Source organism: Pelodiscus sinensis, chromosome 33 (assembly GCF_049634645.1).
Source record: "Pelodiscus sinensis isolate JC-2024 chromosome 33, ASM4963464v1, whole genome shotgun sequence".
Taxonomy (NCBI): Eukaryota; Metazoa; Chordata; order Testudines; family Trionychidae; genus Pelodiscus; species Pelodiscus sinensis.
The window spans coordinates 5,523,197-5,542,881 of NC_134743.1; the positions used below are offsets into that span (position 1 = coordinate 5,523,197).

General features: G+C 44.5%; 1 protein-coding gene across 3 annotated transcripts in view; it reads left to right on the top strand.

Moving 5' to 3' along the window:
* The window catches only part of LOC102450174 (uncharacterized), a 50,479-nt gene extending 35,797 nt beyond the window's left edge, over positions 1 to 14,682 (top strand). For all 3 annotated transcript variants that reach the window (XM_075914339.1, XM_075914340.1, XM_075914342.1), the window contains 12 exons: positions 391 to 411; positions 1,681 to 1,713; positions 3,241 to 3,261; positions 4,199 to 4,219; positions 4,641 to 4,661; positions 5,593 to 5,613; positions 6,978 to 7,004; positions 8,335 to 8,355; positions 9,022 to 9,042; positions 10,188 to 10,208; positions 10,992 to 11,018; positions 14,009 to 14,682. In XM_075914339.1, coding sequence (XP_075770454.1) covers positions 391 to 411; positions 1,681 to 1,713; positions 3,241 to 3,261; positions 4,199 to 4,219; positions 4,641 to 4,661; positions 5,593 to 5,613; positions 6,978 to 7,004; positions 8,335 to 8,355; positions 9,022 to 9,042; positions 10,188 to 10,208; positions 10,992 to 11,018; positions 14,009 to 14,535 — 782 coding nt within the window. In that variant the 3' untranslated portion in view covers positions 14,536 to 14,682. The remainder of the gene's footprint in view (positions 1 to 390; positions 412 to 1,680; positions 1,714 to 3,240; positions 3,262 to 4,198; positions 4,220 to 4,640; positions 4,662 to 5,592; positions 5,614 to 6,977; positions 7,005 to 8,334; positions 8,356 to 9,021; positions 9,043 to 10,187; positions 10,209 to 10,991; positions 11,019 to 14,008) is intronic.
* The last annotated feature ends 5,003 nt before the right edge of the window (positions 14,683 to 19,685 follow it).

A 19,685-nucleotide genomic window follows, 5' to 3' on the forward strand; every position in this document is an offset into this window, starting at 1 on the left:
ATTGGACTTCTCATTTTAATATTCCTAACTTATCATAAAAGAATGATACATGAACATGAATAGAATATACATGTTCAGGTGATTAGTTGTCCTGTTTTTCATAAACCATATTAAAGTTAAGTATATTTATATTCAGAATATATTTCCATAAATATGAGTATCACAGTCATAAGCCTACCTTCTTATCTATGATAATTTATTGAGCTACATGGCTGATTATTGGTAAGATGGTCATGAAATACCAGCACTATGCACTGAATGACTGATAAGGGCTCTGTGAGACTTAGTACCCAGTTGTTATGGAATTTAAAAGGATCCCAGTCCATCTATGCAGTCTGTACAGAAATGGCATGAAGTGATTTTTTTCTTATTTCCCTTACATTTTTCCAGAGAAACTTCAAGAACAGATGGGTGAGTTGGTCGTAGTTACTGAACACAGACACTCAAAAAGCCACTTCCTTTATTCTGTGTGGTTTCATAAAGCTCCATAAGCAGCAGAAATACTGTACCATGTTTACATGGCATGGGGATCGGAGAGCCACCCAAGATGTCTCTGGAGCTCTTTTGCAAAGCTCTCTGCAAAAAGTGTCTAAGGGAGAGGATTAAGGGCAGTCTGAGTTTTAGTATATTTCCCTGCTCCATGAAGTGAGCTCTGGATGCAGTCTTCAGCAAGACAGAGGCTACGTCCGGACTACAGGGGTTATGCTAAAAAATGGCCATTTTTATGCAAAAACCCATGGAGCATCCACACCTCAAGCACATTTTTGTGCAAAAAAATTTACAGTGAAAAGGCTTTTTTGGCTGTGTCTAGACTGGCAAGTTTTTCCGCAAAATCATCTGCTTTTGTGGAAAAACTTGCCAGCTGTCTACACTGGCCGCTTGAATTTCCACAAGAACACTGACGATCTCATGTAAGATTGTCAGTGTTCTTGCGGAAATACTGTGCTGCTCCCGTTCGGGCAAAAGCCCTCTTGCGCAAATCATTTGCGCAAGAGGGCCAGTGTAGACAGCACAGTACTGTTTTCCGCAAAAAAGCCCTGATGGCTAAAATGGCAATCGGGGCTTTTTTTGCGCAAAAACGCGTCTAGATTCGCACAGACGCTTTTCCGCAAAAAGTGCTTTTGTGGAAAAGCATCCATGCCAATCTAGATGCTCTTTTCCAAAAATGCTTTTAACCGAAAACTTTTCCATTAAAAGCATTTCTGGAAAATCATGCCAGTGTAGATGTAGCCTTTCAACATGGTTGAAAGTGCAACATGGTTTTTCCTTTTGTTTTTGTGCAAGAATAGTTGCTCATAGAAGGAGGAATACCTATACTGAAAAATGCTTCCGTTCTGCCATTCCACTGTAAATTTTCTTGAACAAAAATGTGCTTGAGGTGTGGATGTTTTAGCAAGATCAGACTAATATGGCTACTTTTCTATTACTTGCACAAAAAGACGTGTTTAGATGGCATTGGAATGATTTACAAAGTTTCATGGCAGATTGTCTATTACTGATCATTTTAAAAGCATGATTGTGATTGTGTGGTTTTCCTTAGAAGATCACCTCTAAAGGAACTGAACATTTGCATGTCATGAGTATTCGTGATTGCTAGATTTGGTGATGGTGAGATGTTTTTGTGAGGATAGACCTGAGAAATATAACCATTTAGTTACTGAAAAATGTTTCATTCCCTAGATACAGAAAGGAAAAGAGGTCATGCTGAACCAGGTTAGATTTACCTTGTTCATCCTAATCCATTTGAAAGAGAATTTAAAAATATATATTTTACGCAGCTTATTTTTGCATTGTTTCTTGATAGTTTCATTTCTCTGCTTGAAGTCCAGGGAAGACTGTAATGACATAAAATTTACAGGATTTTCTGCTTATAAAACATAAAAGTGATATTTCCTAGCTCAGAAGGCATTGCACCCAGCACAAGGTAACCATGCCTGTATACAAATGTGAGAGGTAAAAGTCAATGAATTAGTGGAGACAGCAAGGATGGCTGAAGCCTGACCTAAATACACTTAATATGGAGAAAGGTCAGTCTCAACACATTGTGCAGATAGTCAGGGCTTTCAATGAGCTATTTTCACCAAATAGCGCTTGTTTCTGCCCCCTATGGGCATATGCAACAAGTCTACATGACAGCTAGACCAGTCGGTAAAGGCTCTGAGCCCATCACCAGTTATGGCTCATATTTATGTTACTGCCTGAAGAAACCTCATTCACACTCTGGTTTTTGACCGGGGTGGGCAAAATACAGGCCCCAAGACAGATCCAGCTTGTCAAAGCACCTGATCCAGCCTGCAGACTCAACGGGGCCCTCAACCTGGGTCCCTGCCTATCCCGCACCTGCTTGTTGCTCGGAACAGCTATCTGAATTCTGCGAGTTCACAGGGGAGGGGCTTCATATCCTATAGCCAGCACCAGCACAATCTTTCAGTTCCATTGGTGAGTTTCTGGCCAAAGGGAGCTGCCTATTTTCAGTACAGGCAGTCAGTAAATGAACCCTCCTCTCTCCCTCTAAGCTCACAGCATTCAGATAGGACAGTGCCACTCAGCTAGAACCTGCTTCTGTCCCTCTCAGCCAGCCTTCAGCATCTCTTCTGTACCTATAGCTCATGTAACCCAAACCCTCATCACCCCCCACTCCAGTACACACAGCCTATTCCATAAACCTGTCCTGAGGTCACAACCCTCTCCTATCCTCACAACTCAATCCTCTACACCCACCCGCAAGCCAAACCCTGCATTCCAGCCACACCTCACAATACTTTCCCAGATCTCTCACCTCGTCCTACAGCCCTCCTCCAGGACAGAATCCTCTTCTGTACTCACACCTACTCCCAACCTTACACCTTCTGCTCTCCAGTGTCCTGCTCCAGCTCACAACTCCCTCCTTTACCGAAACTCCCTCCTAGATCCCTCTCCCCAATCCCTTAGTCCAAGGTCCCTTCTGAACTCAGCCTCCATTCCAGACCCTGCTCCTCCTCCATTAATATCAGAGAAAGCTGAAGCCCTTGACCATTTCCCAAATACCTGTTGTGACCCTCCCCGCAACACTTATCACCAGCACTTCTGTTAGACTATGGTGCCCTCACACACAGTTTTGAAGGAACTTTTCTGTGGCATAGTGCATTTCTGCTGATGCAACACACCTGGAAATACAATTTACAGATCATGTAAGTTCTTAGCTCTTCTATAACAAATGTGTCCATCAATAATATAAATCATGTCTTTGTTTTTTCACAGAAAATCTGCAGAAGAGAATGGGTAAGTTTGGGGTGTTTTTTACGTTGAAATACTTCAATTGCTCATAAGCCTTTTATGATAGAAAGAGGAAAGATTTAGGGCTAAAATAACTCCCTTCTCTCCTGACATTCACTGGGATTGGAAACAGCACTTAGGACTGCGTGTCACACCTGTGTTGCACTGCTTCGGTTTGCCAGTCCACATGGGAAAGCATGGAGTATAGCCAACCTCTGGTGTAAATGGTGCCAGGTTCATGGACATCTTCTGCCATCAACCTAGCTACTGCTCTTCTGACAGATGGGTTATCTGTATTGTCAAGAGAGTCCTTTCTATTCCCAGAGGGACAGTTACTGCACTGTAGAGAAGTGCTCTTGAATAGACAAGCCTATGGTAAACCTAACAGGCATACAGGAAGGGAATACGGGTATGGAAATGATTCCTTCTGAAACTTAAAATGGACCATCACACAATGAAAGGAATGTCATTTCATTGCTTCTTTCATGACAGATGTCATTGTAAGTTAGATGTGAACTGGCTCTAAACACTGGCATTGGTCAAAAAATGGAGAAGGGAGGAGTCTGCAAACAATCTGCTCTAGTTGCAACAGGAAATATTTCAGGGCATTCCTCCCCCTGTGTTCCATGGGAGATTAGAGGAGACAATGACTGTGGCCCCTTCTCACACTGGAGACTACGAGGCAGTCTTTACCCATTTTGGCAACTACTTGTAAACATGAAGATACTAGGCGATTAAAAATATACTAGAATCTATTCTTTCATCTACATAAGGATATGTGCATCAAATTTTATCCCTATTTTCTGATGGCTGAGGGAGGCTCTGTGATGTTAACAACCCTGTTATGATTGTATCCAAAATGATTCCATTCCATAACCCCAATTTGCATAGAAATGGAAAGAGACTGAACTTTTCCTTCCTTCTCGCCATTGTGTTTTTGCAGAGCAACTCGAAGAGGAAATGGGTGAGCTTGTCTAGTTCCCTGGCCACATTTACACAGCCTTGGGAGAATACAAAGAAGAGGATCCAAATTAGGAGTCTCTGGAGCTCCTGTGCATCATGGAGCTAAAGACTCCCCTGCTCTCTGCACATCACCCAAGAGTATGAAGGGCAGTTTGAACCTGGGCACAGCTGCCTGCTCCATGCACTGAATAGAAATGCTGCACAACAGACCTGTAGGGGCAGAGAGCAGGAAGAAAGAACTGCTAGAGCTATGCCTGCACTATAAGAGCTGAGACCATGAAGGAACACTACACTGCTTCAGGGTGACACAGAAAACAATGTCCCCCCAGGCTCTGTGTATCTGTAAACCCATGGTATCAGGAAAACACTGAAGAAGTGTTTAAAAGGTTGTCATTACTGATGCAGTCTTCTCTTTTTTCCAGCTGAATTGAGGGATAAATTAGGTGAGTGACGACTCATGTACAGACTTGATATTTTCCTGTATCCTTTCCCTGGAGAAAGGAGCAATTCCTCTGGTCTCTGTTCACTTTCTGAGACTGCCTTCAAGAGGGAAGGGGATCCTGAGAGTGTGTCATCAGCCCTATCATAGCAGGGATAAGGGGGGCCAAGAATTTCACAAGATTTGGGGAGTCTTCCAGTGACCCAACCCATATTGAAAAGGTCTCATGACGTTCTCCCATTACTTACCAGAATTTAAGATCCCTTTAATGACACTTTTTGATGAATTTCACAGCAATATGTGCTACTGAAAGTACCAAACAAATGTTTAAAATGCTGACAGTGCTACCTTTGTTTACGGCTGTGGTGAATAAGGAGCTACATCAGTGAAGACGTATGTGCACCCTTGCTATGGCCCTCCATACCTATTCCTTGGATATTTATTGAGGGACCCATTTGTGCTGTCTCCCCTACCTCTCCTGGGCTGCATCTGAGAGGGAAGGGGATCCTGACTGTCCATTTTCATCCTCAGCCTTATCAGGGAATGTAGCACACGCAGGCAGACAGACTGCATCTCCCCACACTGCTCACCCATAGTGGCCTTCTCCCTGTTCATATGAATCTGTAGAGAAGGACAGAACCACTGATACATTAGCACCTATGGGTTGGACTCTGAACTCGTCATTAGTTGCCATTGGAGAGCCAAAGCAAATTCTATACCAATATCTGTCAGTGATGATCAATCACCCATCATTTCCATGAATTATTCCAGCTATCTATTTATCTAGTTGTCTTGCTCTTTTGTAACTTAAAGTGAACATAGATTTTGCACAGTGTAATTCATTTACAAAGTATCTGTATGTCCATAGTCTCAGGGAAACACTGAAGAAGTGTTTAAAAGGAGTCGTTATTGATGTAGTCTTTTCTCTTTTCCAGGTGAATTGAGGAATAAATTAGGTGAGTGACAACCCATGTGCTGACTTGATATTGTCCTCTCTTCCATTGCTTATACCCCTGGGGAAAGGAGCCATTTCTCTGGTCTCTCTTCTCTTTCCTGTAAGAGGGAAGGGGATCCTGAGAGGGTATAATCTTTCCCTACTCATTGCAGGGAGCATATCTGCACCAGGCCAATGCTGCTCACACAGTAGAGATCAATGAATTAGTGGAGTCAGCAATGATGGTTGAAGCCTGACCAAATTACATTAACCATGGGAAAAGATCAGTCTCAACATATTTTGCAGGTTGTCAGGGCTTCCAATGAACTATTTTCCCAAAATATCACCTGCTTCTGCCCTCTATGGCAATATGCAATGTGTCTATATGACTGTGTCGAGTTCTGGTATCCCAACTGAAGAAGTAAACTGACGAATTGGAGACCATTCAGAAAAGAGCAAGCGTGATAACAAATTTGGAAAACATGCCTTCTTTTGGTAGACTCCAGGGTCTCTGTCTTGCTGAACAAGAGAAAGGGTTACTTGATCATGCTCTTTAAGCAGCAGAGGGGAACAAATGTTTTGTAATTGACTCTTCAATCTCGCAGAGAAAGGAATAAGATGATGGAATGTATGGAAGTGAAGGTAGAGAAATTCACACTGTATTTAAGGTGAGACTAAGGGAGTATATGATAGAGGTCTATAAAATGATGACTGGTTTGAAAAAAAGTAAATATAGAAAAGTTATCTACTTATACCCACAATATAAAAACTAGGAAATGAGATTAATAGGAAGCAAGTTTAAAACAAATACCAGGAAATTTTTCTTCACTCAGCTCAGAGTCAACCTGTAGAACTCCTTGTCAGAGGATGTGGTGAAGGCTAGTACTTTAACAGGGTTTAAAAAAGAGCTAGATAGACTCAGGGAAGTTAGATCCATCAATGGCCATTAGCCAGGATGGGTAGGAATGGTGTCCCTAGCCTCTGTTTGTCTGGAGTTGGGTGACAGAGGAGGGATCAAGTGAGGATTACCTGTTGTGTTCCTCCCCCCACCCCTTTGGGGCATCTGGCATTGGCCACTGTTGGTCTGACCCAATTTGGTTGTTCTTATGTTCTTAAGGTGTTAATCTTGAAATTTATTTTTAATTTACCATTAGAAGAAGTTACAAAGATTTCCCATCACTGCTCATTTTAAAATCAAGATTTATAGTTGGGGTTTTTTTTTTCTAAAACATCCTCTCCAATTCAAGTCCAAAGGTGCGTTTCCCAGGAGCTCCAATGTTTCTGGTATTCAGTGACAGGAAGGTGTGCATATGTATATGCATGTACAGACCTGAGAAATGCACACATATTTAGCTAATTGACATTTTTTTTCTTCTCCACATTTAGAAAGGAAAGGAGATCATTCTCCAGCAGGTAAGATTTCCTGTAGATGTACTTTTTCATTAGCTAGAAGTGTCTTTTTTTTTCTTGGAATAATTATATCCCCACCATTTCTTCAGTAAATCTACTTTGAATTCTTGCCTGTTTCACTCCCTTGCTTGCAGTAACATGCAAATAGTTATAACACATCATTAATATTTCTAAAATGTACAGATGACTACATTCCTGCTTAAATAATGCTGCACCCACCACAGGATAACTCTCTTTGGCACCTTATTCTCACTGATAAAGATTAATTGATCACTGAACATGGTATTTTTAGTTGTACAAGCCCAGTAATAATCCTATGATTAGATTCAGTATGAGGAAACAGAAGGCATTCTCAACCAGATATGCATACAGTTCTGTCTTCAAAGGGCTAATTTCCCAAAGCTGATGAAAATTATAATAAAATTGACTTTAAAAAGTTTTATTGAAAATATGAATGAAAATTGCAATTTCGACAAGGACAGTCTAAGAAGCCCCATTTCAGTAATAACAATAGATAACACTTGGGCTCACAGCTCATTTTACATCTGTTATAGGTGTCTTGGAGACTTACCAGATTCTTCATGGTGGGGGCTGGCCTTTCCTGGGAGGGAGGGGTCAGCTTTCTCCTTCTTTCCTGGCCCCTCCAAAGACAGGGTGTGGCAGTTTTCTCTCTTCCCCCTTAGCTCATCTGCAGTGGAGCGGGGCTTTCTCTCCCTCCCCCAGTCCCTCTGAGGGAAGAGAAAAGGGGAGTATGGAGAGTGTTCTCCCTCCCCCTTCCCCATATGGCAATATGACAAGCAATTATGGCAACTGGCAGCCCAAGCTAGCCATTCCTTTGGTGACAAAGCTGCCCCCACTAGGCACTTTGCAGTATAGCTGTCTCCGGCGCTCACTGCCCTTGTAGTGGCCATGAGGAAGCTCCATTCCCAGCATCTCCCATTGTCCTGGCACAACCACACCCTAACCTTGCTTTAAATTAGGAGAAGAGGAAGCTGCCTACCAAATTTGATGGCCTTAAATCTTACCATTTAGAAGGAGTCCTTGAACAGACTAACTCACAGATATACAGTCAGACATGCAGGACCATTGTGTGTCATACTTGCCTTTTTATTAATAAGTAGTTATTAATTTTGTATATATATACAGATAACTGTGGTTTCTTCTAGACTTAGATTATGGCATGCACATTGTCTCATCTACTCTCTCACAACTGTTCTCTAATCAGGCAGTACAGCTGTCAGTATTGGTTTTTAATTATTATTAGTTACCTTCCTCTTTTCTGTATTATGATAAAATGTGTTGTTCTTATTAATAGAGACATTTTCATTTTTAGAAAACTGGGAGAAGAAAATAAGTAAGTCTGTGTCCATTTTTTTCTTCTTTTTACTCTAATGACCTGTGAGTGTCTTGAAGCAGGAGAAGTAAATGGCTGATTCATTATTAACCACTGTTCTTTTCTTCTGCTTTTGCTGGAGATGTTTCTAACTCTTACTTTGCTAGCACCATAAGTGAATATTTGCTATATGTCCACAGTTATGCTCATAGGTTGTTGAAATTTAAATAGACTTTCCCATTATTATTTTGAATCCCACAAGAACCTTAAAACCTTGTACACAGAGACAAAGAACAATCGATAATGGGCATGTAAAAGGACTCTGCACTGAGATGGAAATGAAATACAGGCTGTGATATCATGGGTGTTACTGTATCTTTCACAGCAGATACCATGTATTAAAGGAGCTTCATTTTCCATACTTGCCTCTTTTAATAATTAGTTGTGGTCATGAAGTTTCTTATTTCATGCATTAAAAATATAGAATCTTGACTTTCCACTATGTAGGGGAATGGGCATGAGATGAGATCACAGATCCAATAGTCAGAGATGGTTCTGTGCCTCTCATCAACCATGGCCCATATTTATAGTACTCATTAAAGAAATAATCCCACTTCTCCCATTCAGTTTGTAGCTAAATGAACATTCATTGAACTCTTTTCTGTTTCTCCCCCATTTCTTTTACAGAGGATCTCAAGGACAAAATAGGTGAGTTTGACTAGTTTACTGAATGGTTGCAGTCTACATAACAAAAATTCTGGTACTTTATGTGTTCCGATTTCTCCACCTTCAGCAGGGATATTCTTATATTGCTTGTGTTCAGTGAAGAGGGACAGAATAAATCCTATCAACGTTATTGGCTTTTTTCTTGTCTCTTTAGAAAAAAAAGTTGCCAAGGCTATGTTGCTGGTCAGTGGCTGAAGATGAGGAAGCGAAATATTGAGATTAAAATAAGGTGTCACTTTTTACCAGTGAGAGTAATTAGCTCTCTGAACAGATCACCAGATATCAAGATGCTTGCTGCATCATTCAAGTTTTTGCAGTCAGATTAAATTTTTTTTCTGAATGATCAGCTCTGGTTCAAAACAGTTCTATAGTTTTTTTTCCACCTCCCCCCCCCCTTGTAATAATTGTTTACATTAGATGTGATAATAAATAAGGGTATGTCTACACTAGCTCATTAGTTTGAGCTAAGTAGGCAAATCGGGCAACCGGAGTTGCAAATGAAGCCCGGGATTTAAATATCCCGGGCTTCATTTGCATGTTCTTGGGCGCCGCCATTTTTAAATCCCCCTTAGTCCAAACTAACTGCCTGCAGCTAGCTGCGGCAGTTAAACGTTAGTTCGAACTAAGGACATCTATACTGTGCTTTGCATCTACACCGTCATGTCGACAAAGCAGCTTGCTTTGTCGACAGAACTGGCTATAGTCTAGACACTCTTTGTCGACAAAAGCCTTATAGCCTAGATGTACCCTTACAGCCCAACTTATGAAGTATTCATTAGAATGCCTAGAAGTAATAAAATGGATTGCCATTTAATATTTCTAACATCTCATGAATAGAATATACATGTTCAGTGGTTGTCCTCTGTTGCAAAATATATTTCTATGAATATGGCATGTAGAATCACAATCATAAACCTACTTTCTTATCTCTCACTATGTATTGAGCTACATTGCTAATTAATGGTAAGAAGATGGTCATGAAACAACAGCCCTATCACCTGAATGGCTAATAAAGATTCTGTGAGACTTAGTTGTTATAGTATTTAAAAGGATCCCAATCCATCTATGCAGTCTGTACAGAAATGGCATGAAGTGATTCTTTTCTTCTCTCCCTTCTATTTTTTCAGAGAAACTTCAAGAGGAGATGGGTGAGTTTATTCATGTTACTGAACATTGTCACTAAAACAGCAAATCCTTTATTCTTTGTGTGGTTTTATGAAGCTCCATAACACTACAAGAGTACCGTACTGTGCTTAGATGGCATAGAAGCCTGGGGAGAGGAAGGGCCAACCAAGAGGTCTCCTAGTGCATCATTGAGCTGAGCCCTCTGCAGATCTCTGCAAAAAAATGCATAAAGGAGAGGATCAAGGGCAGTCTGAGTTTTAGCACATTTGCCTGCTCCATGAGGTGAACCTGCCTGCTCCTCTCAGAGCTCTGGATGCAGAGTTCAGCAAGACAGAGTTCCTAAAGCTCGGCATTAGCTGTGATAGCTGAGGCCATGCAGACACCCACAGCTTTACAGAGAGGTACAGAGAGAGGACAGTGTCCCACCAACCCATGGAACCCATATCCTGAACAAAGCACCCAATATTCCTCTCCAACTATGTGGAGTTCCTAAGCGGATCTTAAAGCCTCTTTAGCACCACACTTTTCTGCTGGTCACATAAACATGTTATGGGGAATTAATCCCACAGCGAGAAAGAGAGAGAGAGAGAGAGAGTCCACTCAAGGGACGTTTTTGTCTACATTAACTCCTGCAAAAGGAAGTGCACACTACGTCATTGGCAGCCTCATTTGCCCTCAGTCTGGGACTTCCCTGCTGCTGTCAGAGATGACTGGTTCCTGCTAATACCTCTGACTGCTAGAGGAGCGTAATATACAGTCAAAGCCTCTTTAATTCAGTGTCTGTTGTTTTTTCACTTTCGTTTCAGAACGGATAAGACTTCGGAATGCTGCAGGTAACAGAACACACAGCATGTGGCTAGAGGTGCTAATACTAAGATGATAGATGCAGCGTAAGAACCTCTCGGCGTGAGATACATTAGAATACATTTGCTAGGCTTCACACGCCAATAATCCCATAATGTTAAACATAATGAGGTCCATCCTGCTCTCAGTTTCATTGCTGATAGGTGCTTTCCTGGCCATTAGTTTAAATGATGTTACTGTGGATCACACTAGTGTAACTGAGCCCAGAATCTGGCATATTTAGGTGCTAAAGTTGTGAACAGTTCAGGATCCCTTTTAATTGTGTGTAAATATCCAGCAAGTCTTGTTTCCAAAATAGTTCAGTGGAACATCTAATTGGCAAGTATGCGGCACAGGCCAAGACCCACAGTTTCTACTCAAGTAGAACTCCTGTTGGAGATTTTTTTTTAATCAGGAAAAGGCCTCATGGGGTAAGGTGACCATATTTCATTATACTCAATATCAGATACCTGGTATAATTAATTGTATTCATGTTCAACAGCAATTTATTGTAGACATATTGAAATTAACATCAAGTTGACTGAGCCTGCTAACAAGAAATACTGCTTAGTTGGAGTCTTTTTATTTATCTTTAAAGCTTTAGAGTTCACACAGAGATGGGTAACACACACATCCCTCCCCCCCCCCTCCAGACACGAGGAGAGGTCACACACACTCATATCCCTATACACTTCTGTCACTTTGTGTGTGTGTATCCTAGGGGGAGAGGCGGTAACTGACAAGCACAGCTCTCCCTGCCCAGCACTCTCCACCTTTCATGCCAGGCTAGGCCCCCAGGATGGACTCAGCTCTCCTAGTACCTGGGATTGCATCTTCCTGAGGCAACATGAGCAGGGGCACATGGAGTCACATGCCACTCACCCCAGATTTCTGCCTGAGTTCACACTAGAGTATGGATAGTAGCATCTTTCAGCCTTGTGCAGAAAGGAAGGGACGAGAGCTGCTTCTAGCTGTGAGGAGGAAGAGGAATGGCATGACCTGGCCCATGTCTTTGAAGAGCTCTTCTCTTTCTTCCCTTCCCTCCTTGCCACTCCCACCCATAATCCCTTCCTGCCGCCACTGTGGCCAGGAGTCAGGAAATGGGTTAAGTGCTAAGGCTGGATTGTGAACCAGAATCCAGGGAACCTGCCTGCAGGGGCTTTGGCAAACATGGCCAGAGAAGTGGCTCAGCAGAGGAGGGTTCTTGTGCAACCGGGAAGCCCTGAGCTGGTGGGGCTGAGGGAGAGGCCTAAGTGAAGAGGCTGCTGTGACCCCTGCAGGCTGAGGGTGTGAATGGGCAGGACATCACTTCTCCTCCTCCCCATACACCATTCTAAAGCTTCATTGAGTGGCAAAGGTGCTGCCCCGTGTCAGCAATGTGCAGGGCTTTGACACATGTAGGGCTTGACTCCTTCTACCCCATACTCCCAGCCAGAGGGTCTTGAGCTTTCCCAGGGCACTGGCTCAACCATAGGCAGTGGGGGAAGAAAGGAGTCAGCTGCCCAGTTTGTCTGTGAGCTGAGTGCTCTGACCAGGGGCTGAGTCACTGCATAATGCCTGGCATGGGACATGCCCCGCTGGAGGGGGGGATACGGAGGAGCAGTGGGGCTGGGAGGGGTGAAAGGGCAAAGCAGGGAGAGGACAGCGAGAGGGGGAGTATGTTAAGAGTTGATGGGTGGTCAGCAGAAGGGACATGTAACCGACTGCCACCTGGCACCTGCCCTCACTCATCAGCCAATGCAGCTCACAGAAAATCTTGGCCAGAAACAGGATGGTGGGAAAGTGACCTTGCTGGACAAGAGCCAGCACACAGCAGGGGCTACAGTGATGGCCATCGGGGGAACCATCCAGCCCAATGGACTTGTACACCACCCCCATTGCGAGTTACTGTACACTGCCTGAGCAGGGATCCAGCCAGAAACAGAAACCACCATTATTAAGAAGGGTGGGCAAAGATAGGGTTCAGAGTGACTGAGACAAATTGGAGGGTTGGGCCGAAAGAAATCCGATGAGGTTCAACAAGGACAAGTGTAGAGTCCTGCACTTGGGACGGAAGAATCCCAAGCATTGTTACAGGCTGGGGATCAACCTGTTAAGTAGTAGTTCTGCAGAAAAGGACCTGGGGGTTACAGTGGATGAGAAGCTGGATATGAGTCAACAGTGTGCCCTTGTAGCCAAGAAGGCTAATGGTATATTAGGTTGCATTAAGAGGAGCATTGCCAGCAGATCCGGAGATGTCATCATTCTCCTTTATTGGCTTTGGTGAGGTCACATCTGGAGTATTGTGTCCAGTTCTGGGCCCCCCACTACAAAAAGGATGTGGACGCATTGGAGAGGGTCCAGTGGAGGGCAACCAAAATGATTAGGGGGCTGGAGCATATGACTTATGAGGAGAGGCTGAGGGAGTTGGCTCTGTTTAGTCTGCAAAAGCAAAGAGTGAGGGGGGATTTGATAGCAGCCTTCAACTTCCTGAAGGGAGGTTCCAAAGAGGCTGGAGAGAGGCTGTTCTCAGTAGTGACAGATGGCAGAACAAGGAGCAATGGTCTCAAGTTGTGGTGGGAGAGGTCCAGGTTGGATATTAGGAAAAACTATTTCACTAGGAGCATGGTGAAGCACTGGAATGGGTTACCTAGGGAAGTAGTAGAGTCTCCATCCCTAGAGATGTTTAAGTCTTGGCTTGACAAAGCCCTGGCCCGGTTGATTTAGTTGGGATTGGTCCTGCCTAGAGCAGGAGGCTGGACTTGATGACCTTCTGGGGTCTCGTCCAGTTCTATGGTTCTATGATTCTATGAGAGAAAATATTGAACAGTTTGTCCTTTTTAAAAAGTGCTGGGACACCTGCAAGAACACTTATATATGGGACTATTCCTTTTTAGAATGGGACAATTGGTTACCCTGCCATGGGGTATATTTCCCTCATACTATTGTTTCTACTGGCCTTATGGGAATGAGTCTTACAACCAGATCTCTCTTTCTCCAGCTGACATCACACTTAATGCAGAAACTGCCCACCCCAACCTCTCCGTTGCTGGGGATAAGAAGAATTTCACACATGAAGCCCAACCTCAAAGAATTCCACCAAACCCAGAGAGGTTCGATGCTACTGTGTGTGTGCTGGGCTCTGGAGGATTCTCCTCTGGGAAGCACTACTGGGAGGTGGATGTCGGGAACAGCACTGACTGGGACCTGGGAGTGGCTAGAAAGTCAATACAGAGGAAAGGGAAACTGTCCCTGTCCCCTAAAGAGGGATTCTGGGTTCTGGGTCTCAGTGGGAAAGATTATTGGGCAAAAACAGACCCATGGACCCGGGTCATAGTGCAGAAAAAGCTCAAGAAAACTGGCATTTACCTTAGTTACAAAGACAGGCAGGTGATCTTTTACAATGGAACTGACATGTCTGTGTTGTTCACATTTAATGATTGTTCATTCTCAGGAGAGATTTGTCCATTCTTTAAAAATTCACACAAGGAAACAACAATGAGAATTTGTTCAGTTAAAGAGGAATAGATTTAAAATGAATAAGGCTGATTTTATTCTGATAAACTGAAATAAAGTTTTTTCATGATTTTTTTTTATATTAAAAGCTGATTTCTTTTAAAAGAATGCACATTGACATGTTGTTTTTATTACATATTTTGCATTAAATGTTTTCATTTCCTATTTTCTTTCTGTTTTTTGTTCAGTATGATAATTCACAAACCTCTTAAAAACAGTGCTTTTGGGGCATGTGATGCAGATGTTAATACAGTTTGGACCTCTCTGGTCTGACACTCTTGGGAGATGACTATTCCCTCATGAGGAAATTTGCCAGACCAGAGGAGGTCAATTCTGTCCCCCCTGTAACAAGTTCAGCTCTGCTCCTGGCCCAGCCATCAGACTCTTGGCCAAGTCTTTCTCTGCCACTGGTCCCACCAGGTTCCCTGACCCCCTCCGCTGGCCCTGCTGGGCTCCTGGATGCATAACCCACTGCTGACAACCAGGTGGGGAGTCCCTTCCCCAGCACCCCTCTGCACCCAGATGGGCTGGAGCAAGCCCTGGGCAGTCCCAGGCTTTGCCTGCCCTAGCCCAGGAATCTCATCCTTCAGGCAAAGGGCTGGTCCAATCAGGGAAGAGACTCTGCCTCCTACCTCTCCTCACCCCAGGGCTGCTCCTGGGGGGTTGCAAGTCCTAGTGCTTCTGTCCTGCCAGTGAATGTACTGGGGACACAGGCATGTGAGGGTAACAGGGGGGGAATGAAGGAGGATGCAGGGGCAGGATGGGAGGGGGCAGGAATTGCACTGAGGGGCATGGGCAATGTAAGGGATCAGCCTAGAGGGTCATGGGGCTGAGGGAAGATGTAAGGGGGGATACAATTTTACGTTGTAGAAGCTGCACTTTCCTTTACTCCCCACTTCTTTGCCCCTCTCCCCAACTAACTATTTGGCAGCATTCTCACCCTCTCAACCTCTCTGCATTACTCCCCCAATTCCCTTCCAACTCCAAACTCCCTCTTGTGCCCCACTCCACCCCCTCTCCTGTCGCCAAACTCCCTGCCAGTCCTTGTCCTTCTCACACCTCCTATACCCCACCTCCTGCTCAGATCCTGCATCCCTTTCCCACTCACGGGCAGTCCTGTCCCCCACACTGAATCCCTCATTTTTGTTCCCACCCCATAGCCTAAGAGGGGTTCACAAAATCCACTAACTCTGGAAACCCAGGAAAGTAAACCTAGCCTATGGGAAGCCTTGAACCTTTCTCCTCCCTGTCCCTTCCCCTCATCCTGTGAGGCTGGAGTGTCACAGGAGTGACATGTCTCAGTTTGGGACCACATCAGTGAGGGTTGGGGGTTATGGGAGGAGTATTTTTGCTACTCACTTGTGTGGTCTCCAAATGATTTTTCTTTGGATCAAGTAAGAAGAGTTTTCTTTGGGTCAAGTGAGAGGTAGTCATGTTAGTCTGAATCTGCAAAAGTGACAATGAGTTCTGTGACACCTTATATACTCAGGCTATGTCTACACTACAGCATTATTTCGAAATATCTAATTTTGAAATAGTTACTTTGAAATAAGATATTTCAAAATAATGCATCTACACACAAAATACATTTCAAAATAGCGTTTTGCTGCTTCAAAAGAGCACGTCCACTCTGAGTGGACGTTGAATCGCATTTAAGGCGGGCCGGAATCGGGTACGGCAGGGCATTAGATCAGGAGTTACTTTGTGTGGCTGCTGCCTGAGGCTATCTGAGGTCTGTGCTTAAAGGGACCCACCCCCGCCCCCCCGGACATCCAATTCTCAGGTTTCCCTGTTTGTTTGCCTAACTCAATGAGGGACAGCAAAGCATTTTGTCTCTGTGTGCTTTGGTTGCTCTCACTCAGGACATCACAACACTTTGCAACATAGAGCCAGAGCCACCCGTGGGCACTCTGTTGCTTCTCTCGGACACGTTGCTACGAGCCCAGCTGCACTTTCTGCAGACTGCCATGAGGGAGGTCCATTGAGGGTCTGTCAGTATCCAGGAGGCCCTGTGGGAGAGCTTCCACCTTGAGGAAAACTAACAGTCTTCCTGGTCTGCCCCACTGGGGGCTTGTGCCTCATTCCTCCCTCACGTCCTTCTACTTACCCCTCCCTTACCTCCCTTCCTGATGTTAAATAAAATACACGTATTTTCATGAACACAAACTCTCTTTATTTAACAAACTTGGCGGAGGGGTGAAACTCTGGTGAAAGTGAGGAAAGGAGGTGGGAGAGGTGAGGAGACAGGATGGGAGAGGGGAGGGGAAAACCTGGGAGGAGGGAGCTGGAAGGGAGAAACAAGGGGAAGAAGGGGGAGGGAAAGCTCAGGGCTCAGGGTTGGGGGTCTTGCTGAACCAACTTAATTATCATGCAAGCCTGCTCCTGGGTTGGCATGTGGCCTTTGATGGCCAGGCTGGCAGCTATCCTGCCATAGATGGCCATGTTTCTCTATCTAGTGTGCAGATCATGGATATTGGGTGCATGCTTCCCAAACCCGAAGAAGGTCCATGATCTCCACCCTGGACCTGGAAGGAGCCCACCTTCTCCGGGCCCTGGCAGGCTCCTGGGAGCTGGCAGACTGCTCCTGGGCAGTGGTGGAGGGCTGGCTGCCAGTGGCTTGCTGGCTCATGCTTTGGGGCCACTGGTTCAGGGGCAGTGACTGCTGGTTCTTGGCTGGCAGGGTTGGAGCTGGCACAGGCACTGCCCTTAAGGGCTCCAGGGAGGGGGTGAGGGAGAGGAAAGTTCTTGGTTGAGGCTGGAGTGGCCACCAGGGCACCCTGGGAAGGCTGGAGGCCCCCTATTTCAAAATAAGTGTCTACACAGCACTTAGTTCAAAATAGCAAATTCAAATTTGGTGTTATTCCTCGTAGAATGAGGTTTACCAATTTCAAAATAAGCCCTCCACTATTTTGATTTAATTTCAAAATAGCGGTTGGCTTGTGTAGATGCTAGGAAAGTTATTTCGAAATAACTTTGATGTGTAGATATACCTTCACAGATTTATTGGAGCATAAGCTTCCATGGGCAAATGCTCACTTTGTCAGATGCATGTAGTGGAAATGCCAGAGGCAGGAATAAGTATACAGGAATGAGAAAAGAATAAGAGTCAAGAGTAAGGCTAAAGATAAGAGATCAATTCACTAAGGATATGTCTACACTGCCACCCTCGTTCGAACTAAGATGGCTTATGTAGGCATTTGAACTTGCAAATGAAGCCCGGGATTTAAATATCCCAGGCTTTATTTGCATGTTCCCAGGCACCACCATTTTTAAATGCTCGGTAGTTCGAACTACCTGCCCGCAGCTACATGTGACATAGACTAGATAGTTCGAATTAAAGCTCCTAATTCAAACTACCCTTATTCCTCCTGCAAGGCAGGACCAACCCCAACTAAATCAATCTGCCAGGGCTTTGTCAAGCTGGGACTTAAAAACCTCTAGGGATGGAGATTCCACTACTTCCCTAGGGAACCCATTCCGGTGCTTCACCACCCTCCTAGTGAAATAGTTTTTCCTAATATCCAACCTGGACCTCTCCCACCACAACTTGAGACCATTGCTCCTTGTTCTGCATCCGTCACTACTGAGAACAGCCTTTCTACAGCCTCTTTAGAGCCTCCCTTCAGGAAGTGGAAGGCTGCTATCAAATCCCCCCTCACTCTTCTCTTCTGCAGACTAAACAGACCCAAATCCCTAAGCCTCTCCTCATAGGTCATATGCTCCAGCCCCCTAATCATTTTGGTCACCCTCCGCTGGACCCTCTCCAATACGTCCACATCCTTCCTGTAATTGGAGGCCCAGAACTGGACACAATACTCCAGATGTTGCCTCACCAGAGCCCGAATAAAGGGGAATAATTACATGTTTGGATCTGCTGGCAATGCTCCTCTTAATGCAACCTAATATACCATTAGCCTTCTTGGCTACAAGAGCACACTGTTGACTCATATTCAGCTTCTCATCCACTGTAATCCCCAGGTCCTTTTCTGAAGAGCTGCTACTTAGCCAGTCGGTCCCCAGCCTGTAACAGTGCTTGGGATTCTTCTGTCCCAAGTGCAGGACTCTGTACTTGTTCTTGTTGAACCTCATCAGCAGGGCTTGACAAACTACTGTTTTTACTCACCCGTGGTGAGTAGATTTCAGCTGGTCACTTCATGCACCCCATTCACCAGTGCTGTGTGCATATGCAGTGCCAATCTGGCTCATGTGCGGTGCAGGGCTGACAAGTAGCTCTCGCCGCAGTTTCTTGAGCTCTGCTCATCAAATTTCTTGTGGCCCAATCCTCCAATTTGTCTATGTCACTCTGGACCCTATCCCTACCCTTCATGGTATCTACCTCTCCCCCTAGCTTACTGTCATCTGCAAACTTGCTGAGGGTGCAATCTATCCCCTCATCCAGGTCATTAATAAACATGTTGAACAAAACCCGTCCAATAACTGAATCTTGGGGCCCTTCTCTAGAAACCGACCTCCATCCTCACATTGAGCCATTGATCACTACCTGCTGGGCCTGACCTTTTAGCCAGATTTCTATCCATCTTATCATCCATTTATCCAATCCACATTCCCTTAACTAGCTGGCAAGAATATTGTGGAAGACCATATCAAAAGTTTTGCTAATGTATATCACATCTACTGACTTTACCATATCCACAGAGCCACTTATTTCATCATAGAAGCTAATCAGATTGGTTTAGGAATCTATCTATTGACTTTGATTTTTATCTACTTAGGTGTAAGTACCCATTCTCCAGATACTTAATGATGCTCGTCTCTCAGCCCCCTCCCTTTTTCTTTTTCTCCCCTCTCTCCTTCCCCTCTCCTGGGGTACGTCTACATTACAATGTTAATTCGAACTAACTTAGTTCGAATTAGTTAATTCAAACTAAGCTAATTCAAACGAACGGATCCAGATTAAAAAACTACTTCGAATTAGCGTTTTACTAATTCGAACTAGCATGTTCACATTAAGTGGACCCTGAACCAGGCTTAAGGATGGCCGGAAGCAGTGCCGGCAGGGCATCAGAGGAGGACATAGAGCGTGGAGATGCTGTCTCAGGCTAGCCAAGGGCTGTGCTTAAAGGTTCCTGACCCCCACCTCAGACAGACAGTTCTCAGGGGTGCCCCGCTTGCAAAGCAGTCCTGGCTTGGATTGCCCGGAG